This window comes from Homarus americanus, unplaced genomic scaffold (genome assembly GCF_018991925.1).
Source record: "Homarus americanus isolate GMGI-L3 unplaced genomic scaffold, GMGI_Hamer_2.0 scaffold32583, whole genome shotgun sequence".
Classification (NCBI taxonomy): Eukaryota; Metazoa; Arthropoda; class Malacostraca; order Decapoda; family Nephropidae; genus Homarus; species Homarus americanus.
The window spans coordinates 20,626,076-20,642,505 of NW_024713129.1; the positions used below are offsets into that span (position 1 = coordinate 20,626,076).

Here is a 16,430-nt window from a genome sequence, read left to right on the forward strand (position 1 = left end):
TTTGGTCATCCTCTCTTAGGGATTATGGGAAACTTTCGTCGTGGCCCTCAACATCTCCAAAGCAATTGACAGGGTAAGGCACAAGTGTTTGCTTTCTAAACTTTCCTCTTATGGTTTCTCTCCCCCACTTTGTTCTCTAATTTCTAGCTTCCTTACGAACCGATTCATGGCAGTTATTGTCGAGGGATCTATCTCTCGCTTTTTTTTTTGATACCAATAGTGGTGTTCCACAGGTTTCTGTTCTTTCATCTACTCTCTTCCTTTTTTATCAACGTTTACTTCACACTGCGACAAATTCTATCCATTCTTACGCTGATGATTCTACTCTTCACTCTTCTTCACATTTTCCCCTTCCCCCTAATTCTCAAACTAGATCGGTTTCTAGAGCTGATATCGTTTCATCTATCAATGCGGATTTGTGCAGCAACTCCGAATGGGGAGATAGAAATTTGGTTAAATTCAGTAGTAATAAAACACAGTATTTATCAATTACACTTTCCAAATTAGATGATCTCCCACCAATCACATTTCTGGACGAAATCATTCTGCCAAATTCTAAAATAGATAAGCTAGGCCTCACCATTTCCTCTAATATGTCATAGAAGCCACACTGTTAAGGGTTTATATTCCAGTCCAATGATTGTTGGAACTGCGTTGTTCAGTGTTGGGTTTGTTCTCTGCATCTGAAGCAGGTGTTGCTCATATGTAGTTCGAACCGAGTCATCTGCTATCTGTGAGTATTCCATATATCTATTATCGTTTTTGGTTTATGTTTCCTATGCGTGGTGTTATTTGTGTTTTAAGGGTGCCTTGTGTAATGTTTGTTAATTACTATGTATGTACAACTTACTGCAGTGTGTATGAATTGTGCAAATATAATAGCCTGTTGACAGTTACTACTAAAATAATTAGACACTTCTAAATGGACTGTATTGTTACAGCTTTTTTTATTCATGATCACGTTGGTGTGAACTGCTGCACTCCTAACCTTGTATGTCAGCACGCCAGCTAGGACAATGTCAGCCCTAGCTTCTGTGCTGTTCCTCCCTGGTCCATTATCAAGTATCTGTGCCGGTTAGGAGGATACTTGCTCTCCTGTGAAGTTGTTGAGAAGACGCCAATTTACCACCTGTGCCGTGTGTATATACAAGACCCCACGCTTGACATCCAGTGTCTACACTGCCGACATTTTCTGACCGGCAGTCAGGCACTTCCATACCACATAATTATGTTTATGTTGCTCTGCAGTGTCTTCATGCCGATTATCAGTGTAAATACTTGTAATAAACATCTTATGTTACAAATATCCATAATCCTTATCAATATCCTTGGTGAAAGCGTTAGTGCTCTACCTGACAGTAATCTTTAAAAGAACCAGAGGGCGTTAACATCTAAACCCTCGAACCACATATCCACAACATTGCTAAAGCTGCCTCCCGAAAGTTGGGAATGCTGTACAGATGCTGTAGCTACTTCATTCCTGAACAGTTGCTTCAAGTTTATAAGGGACTCATTCGTCCTAACTTGGAGTACTGCTCTCATATCTAGGGTGGCTCTTCTATGCAGCTGTTAGATAACGTGGAATCAAAGGCATATCGTCCTATTAACTCTCCTCCTTTAGTTAATAATCTCTCTTCCCTTTCTCTTCGCCGCAGTGTTGCTTCACTCTCTCTCTTACAGGTACTTTAACGGACAATGTTTGGTGGATTTAGTATCCTGTGTACCGCCAGCAAGACAGTGGGCTCGTAACACTCCTCTTGGCGTTTCTCTGTGGATGTCGGTCACACTAGAATAACCCGTTACAGGACATCCTTCTTTCCTCACACAACCAAACTGTGGAATGCTCTGGTTTCTTCTGTGTTTCGATGATTATACAATCTGTCTCACTTCAAAAAGCTAGTTTTCAGGCATCTTCGTGGTGTAGATTAATTTAGTCTTTATCTCTTCTATTTTTAATTTATTTTTACTCCTATCCCCCAGGCCCCGTTGCGGGTCGATGACCTGTGTCGGGTGGGCTATTCCCCGTAAAAAAGTGAGCATAATTTTTTCTCACGTTATGCGAATTTATGATGTAAATCTTTCGAAATTATTGACATTCGTGGTAACTATAGTAAGTAAATAACGTAAAATACAAAATACATTTTCATGCTGAATGAATTAATCATAGATTACTGAATAACGAAATTAGAAAACCGATTTAGATATATATTATAATACAAATAAGATGATGTTCAGTACTGGTTCAGCATCAACGTTGGACTAATATTCCTCTCCCTCTGTTGCAATTTTGACGTCACCACTGCCTCCCTCCTGTCACATAACACAGGAAGTGATTCACTACCTGCATTATGTTTTAATTGTGCAGCTATTCGGCTGGACTCTTAGTGGCCCAATCCTGGACACTGCATCTGTTCACTGAATATGTCGAATAAATGGATTATTACATTTTGACAATAAATAAGAGTTGTTTCAAACACAAATAATGCTGTCTAAGGGAAGTCCGCGTGCATTTGGCATCTTTACTGAGATGCCAAAGTATAATGATATTGGCAATGTTGCGCTACGTGTGATAAATTGTTCCTACGAGAATGTTTCTTTACACACACACACACACACACACATATCTTCTTTAGAGAGTAAATCCACAGATGAACAAGTGTCGAGCGAAACTTGCTACTGGGAACTGTTGAGTTTTTTCCAGGAAGATGACTGCCGCACTCCTGCGCTTGATCAGGACCACCCACTCGGTGACGCATACACATTCGTTTGCATTTCGCAAAATTTTGAACTGGTTATTTCAAGAAATGCAAGCTGACACATCGAGAAGGTATTCCAAGTTTGTGTATATTTGTGTGTTATAATACACAATGGTGGTGTTATCACTTGACTAGTATCTGAATCCTGGTAGATAGTTAAAACTGCACTGTACTGTACTGACTACAGTATAATCACCACACTAGTTCACTTTGGATCAGTGTGTACAGACAGTGCAGTTATGCAATGTACGCAGACAATGTAGGTCTGTAAAGTAAAGGTCTGCAACTTTTCGGTTAACAAGATTGGTACACAAAATAATTTTTACACGACCTGAACTAAGTATTAACACGAGTTCATTAATATTCTACAATGTATATATTGTACTAGGCGGTGGGCAGTCGGTTAGTCCTCTGTTAGCAAGTACTGACATGTACAGGCTCTTGAGTGTACACGAACATATGCCTGTGTTGGTTTAGTTTATCTTTCAATAACCTTCACTCGGTAGCGTCTCATGTCCCGTATACAGTCAATAGTGCGTAGCAGAACAGACAGAGGTGAGGTGACGGGCAAATTATTATTTTCCGTAAATGGAAGTTCGCATGTATAATCTCCGCCCTTCTCGGTGCCATCGTAGTTTAACAGTTTAATTAAGACATTCAGATGGCTTCTCTCATCTTCAGTCAGGGGAAAAACTCCCTCCCCTACTTTCTCCTCCTATAACCACCACTACATTACATCTAGCGCCTGTATGTAATCCAGTAATTTAATGGAGTATAGTGGAGCACGATGTCAGGTCTGTGTATCTGGCTCAGCATCATCTTAGGACCAGGGGGGGGGGGGGTACTAAGTGAAGCCTTAAGGCCACTGAGTACTCCCCCCCACCCCCTGGTTCTTAAGGCTTATGGTGTTCATTATTAGCGTCTCGCTCAACGAGAACCTTCTAACATCCGACACACGCTAAAAATTAAACCCAGGTCGGAGTGATGAGAGGTAAACACTCTATAAAGAAAGTTTCATGCAAACTATATTGCTTACGGATGCGAATTCGTATTCCGGGACAAGTTGTTGGAGCTTCCAATAACCTGCTGATATAAAAACCATTGACTCTTCAGGCTTCTATGCCCTTGACTATTCAGGCTTCTACGCCCTTAACTCATGAGACATAAAGGCAAGCATGAACTTAGCATGCTTCCCTGTTGGGCACTGTAAACGCTTCTGCGCTTCACCTTACACAAGGCTGTAGGGGGTGCCCAATAAAAAAAAAATTGCTTACGGAGTGAAAAACGTTGCGTCATAGTTTGTTTCGCTGCCAGACGCATGACTCATCAGATTACGATATGTGACGTCATTATGTACGACGCCACTTCACTTGTACTTTTATCTAACAAGCAGCTCTTGTAAACTATATTATTACATTATGTAGCCATCTGTACTGTGAGAACATATAGTATACTATACACCTTTACTGTAGAAGCCGGCCATAATAGAACAAATATGGCGTAATTATCTGCCCCACACACGACACTCATTCAATCACTTGTCATCCACATAACGTAACTGTATACGTTCTTAATATCCGGAATTTTTAAGTGGTATCCTTGTACCACGTGCTGCTGTATCCTTGTCACGTGCTGCTGTATCCTTGTCACGTGCTGCTGTATCCTTGTCACGTGCTGCTGTATCCTTGTCACGTGCTGCTGTATCCTTGTCACGTGCTGGTGCTTGTTATGTGCTGCTCTATCCTTGAAAGGAAATAAACTCGTCCAAGGAAGTCACCAGAACATACATACATACATACATACATACATACATATGGAGCTCAACATGCATATAGACAACACAGGTAAACAACGTGGACATAGACCGTGCAGGTATACAAACAATGGTAAACAGTCAAGAAATTTAACTAAGGATAGTCAATGAAAGCCTTCGGATATTTATTTCCAGTTGGGTCCTTCGCACACACCATCCACAAAAACTGCGAATTCTCCGGTGTTTTGTGTGTAGAAATTCTCACAGAAGAGGAGGATAGGGCAATCAAATACTAATACCTGTTTTCCAAAGATTTCCTTAGTGTGTGTGAAGGGGGCCGGGGGGTCACAAATCCTCTCACTTTTTTCCTCACTTTGCCTAGCTACCTGATAATCTTTTTTTGTTAATATTCTTCCTTTCAAAACGTGGCGAATCAAGTCCTCTGTCCTCCTCCATTCCGACATTATCTGCATCCGTCCGTAAGAACACTGTTATACCTTGTTTGACACAGCATACATGGGTCAAGGTCGCGGATCACGTCAGCAAGAGTAGAAGATGTGACCCGGAAACCGTAAATAGTTGTAGAAGGCAAAATGACCCAAAATAACAACTTTATGATGTATCTACGGGCTGTGTGACTGTAGGTGAGTAACTCGTGTACATACAATGAAGTGATGTAAGTGTATGTTAATTAATAAGTATTATATATATATATACGGTTATATTATTACTGCCGAGACTAAACTACCCGAAAGTATCGATTTTTCAACGTGCTCAAAAAATGAAATCCTAATTAAACTGATTTTTTTCTGTAACTTTTTATCTGACTTTTTTCATATGTTCATTTTTCATAATAATACATTGTTAAAACTACTTTACACCCAAGATGATAACTGTACAAGAGTACAGTAGTATGTTTGGGCCATTGATCAAAGTATTATAAATAACAACATAATAATCATATATCTGAAATATCACAGTTTATTTTATATCATATACCACCTAACCTAAACTAACCTAATTCAGCCTAACCTAAATATCTGGTAGACCGCACGTAGTAGTGTAGTTTGTGTGCCCATACAAAGTGACAATAGACAACTAAAGAGAATTGACGACTGGCCACATACAGTACGCTACAGTAGCACCTACTGTAAGTATCTCTACAAGGCTGAGGACTTAGGGTTAGGACAGGAATGAGGGAATAGAATAAAGCACGGATGAAGAATAAAAAAAGGTATGGAACAAAAAGGAATGTTAAGACAGATTAAAAAAATAAAATTAAGACGGTGATGAAAAAAAGAGATTGAGATAGAAATGAGAAGAGGCACAAGTCACAAATGCGTATTTGGGGAGCGAGACGCATCCTGAGCCTTCTAGCAGCACACCACAATACTGTACTGGATAAACATTTGCTGGCAACTGGGCTGAGGTTGCCGAAAAGTATCCATCCTACAATACTTTCTTTTATAATGTGATAAAACAAGTAGTTCCAATATGAAAATTATCCAAATTAGTTTCGTATTCTATGTAGATAAGGCATATAATCAATCCGCTTATATAAACTATGTATTACCTACTTATTAGTGTATATAATTCACCAACCAACAATAAGTTGCCAGTTTGTCAGTTTTCTAATATTTACTCATTTTTATTGCTTTTGATCAAAGTTCCGAAATAATACGAAGAAAAGAAAGAAATATGCTGTACAAAAAACATCATGCAGAAGCGTGCAAGTGGGGAACGTTAACAGCACGTGAGATCAGTACGTTTATGTTTTGCGCCACATTGAGAAATAAACGTTTCTCCAGTATGATGTAAACCAATCGAGTGGTTGTCCTTTATAAAACAAGCTGCGGCGACTGATACTCAGTCCACATCCAACCAGCAGTTGATGCAGGTGTGTTTTCCTGTGTGAGAGTGAATCAGTGATAAGACTTGCTTCATATACAAGTGAGTATTATTTATTACATCGACAACGACAGACATCGTTACTTCCCAAATAATGTGATAAATGAACCGTAAGATTTAAGTTGGAAAATTAAAAGCTGTGTGTGAACAAAATTTTAGTATGTTATAATTTGGGTCTGTCTCACTAGTGTGTGACCGTCTACCTACAGTAACTAACACCAACAGTGAGTAGTACCCAAATAAGTCTTCAAGCAATACTTAAATACTGTTTTTATTATTCTATAGATATAAGAACGACGTGAGCTCCCCCCCCACCCCCATCACACCATCGGTAAGGGGCACCTGACCAAGTCATTCTACTTGGTAAATACAACTTTACTACTGGCCACCAACATGGTCGCTCCGTACTTCGAGGGTAACCTGACGCGGTCCTTGGTTCGTATCCCCAACAGTAGGGCGAATAGAAGTCTTGAATCTGTCATCACTGACTTGTCTCGAGTGTCCTCTCTGGCGGCCATGGTGCCTATACCCCGCACACTACCTGCTGCTCTCCACCAGCGCCAACCTCCACAAGTTGAGTTCATTATTCCTGAAGGTAAAGCAGCTCCATCAACTGCGTCATCATCCACAATTGCGGCCAACGCTTCGCCCCCATCAGCGAGGCCCAACATTGAAAGTACTCCCGTTGCACCATCAGTAATGAGGACTGCGTATACAAATATCAACATCCCAACTACCAGTAATAAACGTCCTGTACCTCAGACATCCCCAGGAGCCACGTCAGGTACTGGTGGCTCTCCGCCCACCAAAAGGGCTCGAGCTGTGCAAGAAACCCAGATGAACTCTTCTCAAGCTTCAGGATTCAGCGGACCACTGGTAGTGATGCCAGTTTACAATATTCCCTTGCAACAAGGTGTCGCGGTGACCTATTGTTCGCCCCAGGACTTACTGCAAGAGAGGAACCAACTACGAAATCAAAATTTGGCTCTGAAACAGCGCCTTTCTCTATTTCAACAGCTTTTCCGCAACAAGGAAAGGCTCACCTCTGTCGTCAGGACTCTTGGCATTCAGGTTCAGTGAGAATTTCTCGTAATCGATCATGTGCGGTACATGTTCGTGTTACTGAGAAATAAGTAGCTAGATCTTATCTCCCAGATCACTATAATCCATATGGACCACACTCCACCCTGGTCCTCCCATAATTCTTCCCCATAAGTGCCGTTATAACCAGGTGCCTCAAAACTTCCTTTTTACCTTATTTATAGCTTCCAGTAATTAGATCATCATATTACACACAATTGTCTTGAAAGAAAGGAAGCATAGTAGCATAGAGAAGTATTGTGCTATAGTTCATGCTGTGGAGGGTTTGTTTCCTTCCAACATGTAATGATAAAGTTAATATTGATTTAAATTTGTATTTAATGCAATCCAGCTATTATACTGGTTAGACTTTGTATTTGTTCCAAGTAGTTATTACTCGTTTGTAACAAATACCTTTATAAACTAATTGTATCTGTATAACACGGTAATTAGATACATTTATATTTTTCCCCCCAGGATTATATCCTACAACAATGTAACAGTTTAACGTGTGATTATTAGTACAAGATTATGTCTTTCCTATGAATAAATGTCTCTGAGAAACTAAGTGTTATTCATCTTTAAGACATCTTAAGTTATACAAATATAAAGATGAATAATTGTAGTTGTTCATAAAGACTTGTGCAGCTTTTTCTTTCAGGGAATAAGAATATCAATATTATTTATACAAAGAAATATACACTATTTTGTGCAGACTATCAATAAAAGCAAAAGAAAATATTTTGTGTTTAACTTCCCACATGAGTGACTATACTGTATCCTTAATGGGCTAAATTACTACACACACACACAGTCGCCTACTGTGAGTGGCAGAGACAACATGTAGCTCTTGGTGACTGTGTGTAATTTGCTTCTGAAAATGTGTTAAATACACGAAAGCGCTTAACAAATTTGTGATTTTCTTTTTCCACCACGTGGTTTATGATTGTTTTAATATATATATTTTTTTTAACTTGTGACTGGCCATAGAGGCATGGACGATCGTGTACAGTCGTTGATCATCACAATATTGTACACAGGTGAAGAATTTCATATAAAAACCTAACCTAACCTTAACTAACCAACTGAGGTATTATTTTTCTATCTTTTGATGGATGGTAAACGGCATCTCAAATGAAAGAATAAATTTTAACACACGATTTAATTAGCATCAAGTAGTAGCAATAAAAGGAAAAGATTATCCTTATTTGGCGATGTCAGTTTTTTAATGCTTATTCCTACCCTATGTAGAGTAAAAATAAAACACCGGACGCTGACGTCACTTCAGTATTGAGCGGTGAGCACTCGCACGTCACAACCCCCTGTTGTGCTCACAGTCTTTTCCAGAATCATTTAGGTGTAGGCTGTATCCGCAACGCCAGGCGGGAGACAGCAGTCCGACTTCTGAACACCAATGATTTTCTCGTACAGCTCAAACCATAAATGATTACCCTTAAAAGCAGTATGCTTTCATGCTTTAATCAGGGTAATCATTTATGGACACTGTATCATATTTTTAATCGCCATATACTTCATATACTTGTACCTTTGAAAACCGTTTGTATTGTTCAATGTTAAGTGTTTTAAAACTTTCAATGTTTATTGTAATTTCTATTAATTTATCGCGCGAGGGCTTAGCAGTTTTTCAGAGTATCACTAAAAACAGTATGTTCACTTTTCCAGATATATGCGATTTTACTTGGATATCAATATCCTCAGCAATCTGATTTGAAATCGGTATAATCATGATGCCTCTTTGTTACAATTCAGGTCAGTAAGTAGTTTCCTGGGACTCAACGAATGTGGGATAACCCATTTTCAAGTCATACGCCATCCGGTTTGTACCTGTTGACACTTCCTTTACACCACGAAAGATGACATCATGTTAAAATTGTGAGATATTGCACCAGGATTTAGTAATTTCGCATGCCTTCTTAATAAAATTATATTCAATGCAATAATTCTTTGATATTATGACAATGTTATTGATAAATGTACTAAACGGTGTGTGGCAAGTTACGGGTATGGGTATTCTGGATAGGCATTACCTGCATTCATGCTTCTCAGCTAGTTAGTCAGTAAATGCCCCCTATCTCCTAAAAGTAAGTTATATAATGGTTAATGTGAGTGATTAGCTTGTTGTAAAGGTTTTGCTTGGATTAGGTTACAGGTTTAATTTTTAAAATTGCTGCAGCTTTGTTGGTTTTTAACTTAATAAACCTAAATATACAATAAAGGTCAGTTTTTAAAGTTGTCATCAGAATATTGGAGTTACAGCTAATCTATTTTCCTTAATGGTGTTAATTGATACTGACGCGGTTAGCGTCATACCCACAATGCACGCACTACAGGTAACTTGAATGGTGTATGGTGTGTTGCGCGTGCGCGCACTTTCTAAGTAGACACTGGCTAGATTTGACACAGGCAGGACAAATTGACGCCATGAGTGAACTATGGTAGGCTGCAGTTTAAGTTTTTAATATTATTCCTCTCCCTAATTTTGTGTCACAGAGATGAAGAAAAAAAAAAGATTCCTGAGCTTGTTTGGTAACATGTCGTAAGGTTAAAGTATCATCTACAATTTCACCACTATTACTCACTTGGTTGTAATCGTCTGAAATCTACATACCTTTGCCTATTGCGACGTTTTTGCTCAGTATTGTTTACTATAGAAAGACGCTTACCTATTCGTGAATTGATCAGAAATAAAATGAAGACGTATATTAAGATAATAAATCCCAATAGTATGAATTTTTTATGAATACTTAATTAATATCACGAAAACAAATGTGAGCTGGAGAGATGAGTCAGAACGAACGAAGGCGTAATGAACTTGTCTCAGGTGACGCAAAATATTCAAGGTCTCGTTCACAGAAAATTCTTGCAAACTGTACCTGTTTGTTCTTAAGTATATAACCATAATTACCAGAGTTAATGTTACAATTTCGCGATTAAAATCTAAATTTGTCTAATTTAAAAGCATTGTTACGAGTTCGCTCCTGGTTGGATAGTTTGAGTACCTTTGTTATGTCCCCTTTGTTTATCCCTGACTTCCATTTATACACCTCTATCATATCGCCCCTCACTCTACGTCTCTCGAGGGAGTGCAAATTAAGATGCTTTAACCTGTCTCTGTACTCAAAGTTCCTAATACCCGGGATTACTCTTGTCATTCTCTCCTGTATTCTTTCTAGGGATTCTATATCCATTCTATAATAAGGTGACCAGAATTGAACTGCGTAATCCAGGTGTGGTCTCACAAGCGCAAGATATATAGTTTCAGGATGACCTCTCTAGTTTTGTAACTAACACTCCTTTGTATGAACCCAAGTACTTTATTAGCCTTGTTTCGAGCAAATACACATTGTTTACTTGGCTTAAGATTCCTAGTTATCATTACTCCTAAATCTTTCTCACTTTCAGATTACCTATAACATTGTTGTTCATCTGATATCTGGTTTCTCTGTTTACACCGTATTCCTAGTCATTACGAAGCACGAGGTATCGGAAGGGAACAGTGCGCATACCCCTGAAATGTTGGAAACAATATCGGGTACCTACCCACACCCGATAGCTGCCTTACGAAGAATAATAATCATCATTATATTTTATGAAAGTTCTTCCAGTACTTTATTCCAGATGTCTACGTCGAATGATATTATTTTTTTTATAAGAACAATTAAAAGAAATGTTAATACGGATAAATCAACTTTCACAACACTGTTATGAACTTAAAACATTATTGGAATGTTGAGTCGTTGACATCACAGCTTCGACTTCGATGACGACTGCTGATGTGCTGTGAGCCTCATCTTCATTTAACACTTACTACTGTTATAATTTAAGGTATGTTTCTTATCTTTATTCATTCATACAATATTTTTGTCGTCGTAGTAATAAAATTTCAACCATCTGAACCACGAAATTCACTTATTTTTTCCGGAATGAGGCAAGCCAAGTGAGCTCACTCTATCTTGAGTTAGCAAGGAAAATATCACAGTTTTTGGCCCAGTAATATAGTTTAGTGTAAACGTTAATATTTATTTTCAACAAGATATAAGCTATGGTTTACGATCTACAATTTCTTGTTTGTGTCAGGCAGAAATATGCCGACATAAGTAAGCAGATTTCATTTTCTTTATTCTTTAACTGAAATATTTACTGTCACTAATAAAATAAAGAATAAGTACAGCTTACTATCAATACAATTAATTTGCTCTAAAATTCTGCAATACTAGGCTACATCACTGTTTTAATGATACACGCAACACTGCACTCTGGTTAAAAAAAATCAATTTAATTTTAATTTTTACAAATGATATTTTCATTCATCTAAGTATTACTACATTCTTTAGCTATATTCTAAACAATATCAGAAAAGCACACAACACAGTAGACAGTAAGGGAGTGACAATTAACCAAACTTGTTTGTCACAAAAAAAGCCCATGGGATGCACAGTTGATCAACTTGACGTAGTCTGGCTCTTAAGAATTTTCTATGCAATTTGAAGTGTGTACAATGCAAGGCAGGGGCACCCACTGCATTGGCATGAGAGATCAGTTTAACTTTGCCATCTATATGGTGGTATTCAATCAGCAACACTTACAGATTTCTATAAAAACATTGGTTAAGTGAAAAAATTGTGGGTCAGTCATATTTAATATTTTGTTAGGTTAAGTTAGGTTATGTTAAGTTAGGTTAAGTTAAAATTCGATTAGATTAAGTTAAAGTGAGGTTGGGTTAAGTTAGGTTGGGTTAAGTTAGGTTAGGTTCAGTTAAGTTATATATTTTTTTTTAAGTTAAAGATAGGTTAGATCCATATTTTGTGCCAGTTATTCACTGGTAATGTGGGGCAATTTTCCAGGGGGTAGTTGTGCAGGGGGCAATTGTGAAGGGGTAAGTTGTCTTAGAAAGAAATGTTATTACAAAATTTCAATTAAGAACAAATAAATAAAATAATACTAATAATATTATGATTTTACAGCATGCAGACCTACAGGTACAGAGAAGACTTTGATGACATCGAAGAAATAAGGATGTTAAGTCAGCTAGATGGTATGAGGAAGCGACGATTTCGTGTAAGACGAGATCCTTTTCAGTATTATAATGAAGAGGAATTTATTCAGCGCTACAGACTATCTAAGGACAGCACCAGGGAGCTGCTTACAAAAATCAGACATCATCTCCCAATGTCACTGAGCCGTAGAGGTAGTCAAATATTTTTTATTTCAATACAGTACAGTATAGTAGTGCTAATCAGATGCTTGAGGAACAGCATGATAAATGTCATGATCATGAAATATGAAGTAGGTTTTTAGTGAGAGGGGGATTAAGTTCAATCTAAAAAACAGCACTGTACAGCATAAATTTTTGCCCTGTGAGTGCTAAATCCTTAAGACATTACGAGGAATAGTATATTATCTTTTCTTTCTCTCTTTCCTTTCAGGCATTCCAATTCCTCCAGGTTTACAGCTACTGGTTGCCATGAGATACATGGCTACAGGAAAATTTCAAATAACTCTGGGAGACTGTTCAGACATGTCTCAACCAAGTGTTAGCAAATGTGTCCGGAATGTTTCTGCTGCTATTGCCACTCTTGCACGAGAATATATTAAATTCCCCTCTCCCGAACGAGAAGAAGAGTTCATGCAGGAATTTGCCTCTATTGCTGGAATGCCAAGTGTGATAGGCTGTGTAGATGGGACTCACATTCCAATCAAGAGCCCTGGAGAGCCAAATCCTGAACTATACAGGTGTAGAAAGAATTTCTTCTCCATTAATGTCATGGCCGTATGTGATGCACACATGAAATTTACAAACCTTGTCGTAAACTGGCCGGGCAGTGCTCATGACTCCCACATATTCACATCGTCAAGACTTTGTGAAAGTCTGCAGGCCGGTGATTATAGAGGCTTTCTCCTTGGTGATAGTGAATATGCGTTGCGTCCATACTTACTCACTCCAATCCATAATCCAACTAATGAAAAGCAGAGGAAATATAACAGATCTCATATTAATACAAGAACTACAATTGAAAGGACATTTGGAGTGTGGAAGAGGAGATTTGCTGTATTGCAGCATGTAAGAGCAAAGCGGTCTACTACCAAAAATATCATAATTGCATGTGCAGTTCTCCATAATATTGCTTTGATTTCTGGATTTCCACTGGACATAGAAGACATGCATTTCGAAGACCCTGACGACCCTGAAAAAATGGTCAAATATGGAAATAATGAAGGTCAAGCAAGGAGGGAGTATATAGTGGAGCATTTTTTTTAGTTTATAAAGTACAGTAAGATTTATTTCATTACTTTGATAATCATTAAGAATTAATACGGCTTTAGTTAGTTAGGTAACTACTACGTTCCAAACATTACTTTAAGTAGTGAACGATTCATGTCATTAAATCTTAATAAAACAGTGGTTTCTCAGACTGTACTTGTTCTATATTATTTCTGTTTTAATGCATAGTCATTCATTCTTAAATTATGTTGCCTTAAATTGTCTAATTTCTACTTCATTGAGGTCTTTAATAATGAAGCTTAACTCAATATGTAAGGTAATTCACCTGTGAGGTAATATGAAGAAAACCAAAGGAAGAAATATAGATTTATTTTCTCAAAATGTGGAAAATTTAAGAAAAAAAAATTCTATACATGACTCTGCATTTCCTGAAAATCACAGCTTATATTATAGATATATAAAAAAAATCGTAGCTGCCATACTTCTGACAGCTTTTGTAACCAATGAAACTCTTTGGCAAAATAAATTATTGTAGATTTATTTCCTTTAAATCAAATTATTTTAATGTGTAAAACATAAGAAAATAAATTTATAATCTAGATGCCATTTTTTCAAGTGTCTTTTCAATCACTAATTACAGTTTCACATTCTTTTTCTTTGAGTGTATGTGCTGATATTGTGGGGTACGTTATGTTTGGTTCACACTCAGGATGGGATGGAGAAAGGAAACTCACAATGTGCTCTCTGTATACATATTGTATTGGATGTACAGTGCAGCTTGGTGCTGGGAAGTGGCAGCGTGGTTACAAGCTTGTGGGTCGCTATGCTCGCCGGCGGGAGCGAGGGCCGCCAGGCAACGGCGGAGGAGGTGGTGTAGCTTGCTGGTTGGTGTAGGTAGAAAAAGGGAGGTCACCGCGAGGTCAGGTCTTAAATAACGGGGGTAGGCGTGGCTTAGTAGTTGACCTCCGTGATGTATGGCGGCGCTGGTTGACCCAGACCATGAGGCATACCACTGGGGAATTCGCGGGGTCGGCTACTCGGCGACGAACAGCGTTTGTAGGGGAGAAATCCACTACAATATTATGGCCTCCTTCACTTTCAGTTCCTCGTGCTCCCTTTTCATTGTATACAATTTATATTTGTGGAACTCTTGTCTTTTCTCATAATGACTGGTGAGGCAGGAACAGAGGGTGAAATTAGAGGTCGAAAAACAAAAGTAGATTGTGCAGAAGACACAGTTGATAGCCCTGCTCTATCGTGTGGACGGGGCTTTATACCTGTTTCATATAGAGTTATATGCTGTATAGCATGGTTCTAGGACAATTGCCCCCATTGCCAGTGAATAACTGGCCCAAAACATGGAAATAACCTAACTTTAACTTAAAATAACCTAACCTTACCTAACATAACCTAGCTTTACTTTAACTTAACCTAACATAACTTTAACTTAACCTAACCTAACTTTAACTTAACCTACCTAACCAAATATTAAATATGACTGATCCACAATTTTTTTTCACTTAACCATAATTTTTTGTTTGTTTTTGTATTTACCGATTTTAGTGTTAAAAAAATGTATTAGTTGTTATTTTTTGGATATAATTATTACTAAAAAAACAAACATGAAAATAAAGCATTAATTCTTAGTGTTCCATGTTTTGCTCAAGTTATTCACTGGCAATGGGGGCAATTGTTCTGATACCATCTATAGCCATTGTATGGGTAAAGATTGGCTTTAAAGATTTCAAACAAGAGAACCTAACAAAGTATGGCAGAGGCACCTTTTTACTGTTCTACCCTCCATACCAGAACCTTCCTTATGAATTCATATTTTTTTCAGATATCATATACAATTTTAACCTAGCACTCTAAGGAGTAAAAATAATTCGATAGCTACACTTTCACATATTAAACTATATGGTTAATTTTACTCAGACACCTGCATCTAATAACATATAGGCATATATAATTTATGAAAGTAGACATAAAAAACATTTATTCTGATATATAACTCAACGAGATCATAAAATTGTATGAAGGAAGGGAAAATGGGGAGATGAGATGGGAGCTTTCCTACTGTCTACTTCAGTAAGAGGTGGGATTCCTCACATGATCCGTCACTTAAATACTGTAATCCTACTCAATTTGGTAACCTAATGGAAAAACACCGTATTTTTAAATACTAAACTTAAGAAGGAAGCATATACTTACTACCTTTTTATGTGTTCGTAGCTCCTCTTGAGCTGCTTGGCTGTGCGAGGGGGTTGGTCTGGGTTGCTGGCGTTGAATGAGGCAGTAATTTCATCCCAGGCCTTTCTTTTCTTATCATTTATTGTGTTACTAGTAGACCCGTCCTCGATGACTGTCCTTTGCTTGATAAGGCGCAAAAGTGCTATGTGCTGGGCAGGGCTGGATTTACCTACTTGTTGGCCCCAGGCCAAACTCATCAGTGGGCCTCCAAATTTATAGTGTGGGGTACGGGTTGTCTGGGTTCGCACTCAGGATGGGATGGAGAAAGGAAACTCACAATGTGCTCTCTGTATACATATTGTATTGGATGTATAATGCAGCATGGTGCTGGGAAGGCAGCATGATTACAAGCGTTGAGTAGAGAGAGCTGGTTGGTGAGGGTGCTCAGAGGACTAGCTTGTGGGTCGCCATGGTCGCTGGCGGGAGCGAGGGCCGCCAG

At 38.2% G+C, this 16,430-nt stretch overlaps 2 protein-coding genes across 3 annotated transcripts; both read left to right on the forward strand.

Moving 5' to 3' along the window:
- Positions 1-6,330: 6,330 nt before the first annotated feature.
- LOC121869130 lies at positions 6,331-8,238 on the forward strand. Of its 2 annotated transcripts, none has more exons than XM_042370319.1 (2): positions 6,331-6,459; positions 6,703-8,238. In XM_042370319.1, the coding sequence occupies exon 2, from the start codon at positions 6,811-6,813 to the stop codon at positions 7,495-7,497; it is 687 nt and encodes a 228-aa protein (XP_042226253.1). In that variant the 5' UTR covers positions 6,331-6,459; positions 6,703-6,810; the 3' UTR covers positions 7,498-8,238. The 2 variants fall into 2 exon arrangements, with proteins under 2 accessions (XP_042226253.1, XP_042226261.1); XM_042370327.1 differs by having other exon boundaries at positions 6,389-6,406.
- Positions 8,239-12,483: 4,245 nt separating this feature from the next.
- On the forward strand, positions 12,484-14,418 carry LOC121870406 (putative nuclease HARBI1). The gene is made up of 2 exons (XM_042372246.1): positions 12,484-12,706; positions 12,945-14,418. The coding sequence occupies exons 1-2, from the start codon at positions 12,484-12,486 to the stop codon at positions 13,775-13,777; spliced, it is 1,056 nt and encodes a 351-aa protein (XP_042228180.1). The 3' UTR covers positions 13,778-14,418.
- The last annotated feature ends 2,012 nt before the right edge of the window (positions 14,419-16,430 follow it).

Excerpts from the sequence above, each read along its gene's own strand:
- LOC121869130 (XM_042370319.1), top strand. The coding sequence starts at position 6,811 with ATGGTCGCTCCGTACTTCGAGGGTAACCTGACGCGGTCCTTGGTTCGT.
- LOC121870406 (XM_042372246.1), top strand. The coding sequence starts at position 12,484 with ATGCAGACCTACAGGTACAGAGAAGACTTTGATGACATCGAAGAAATA. Across the intron at positions 12,707-12,944 it reads AATGTCACTGAGCCGTAGAG|GCATTCCAATTCCTCCAGGT; the intron begins GTAGTCAAATAT and ends CTTTCCTTTCAG.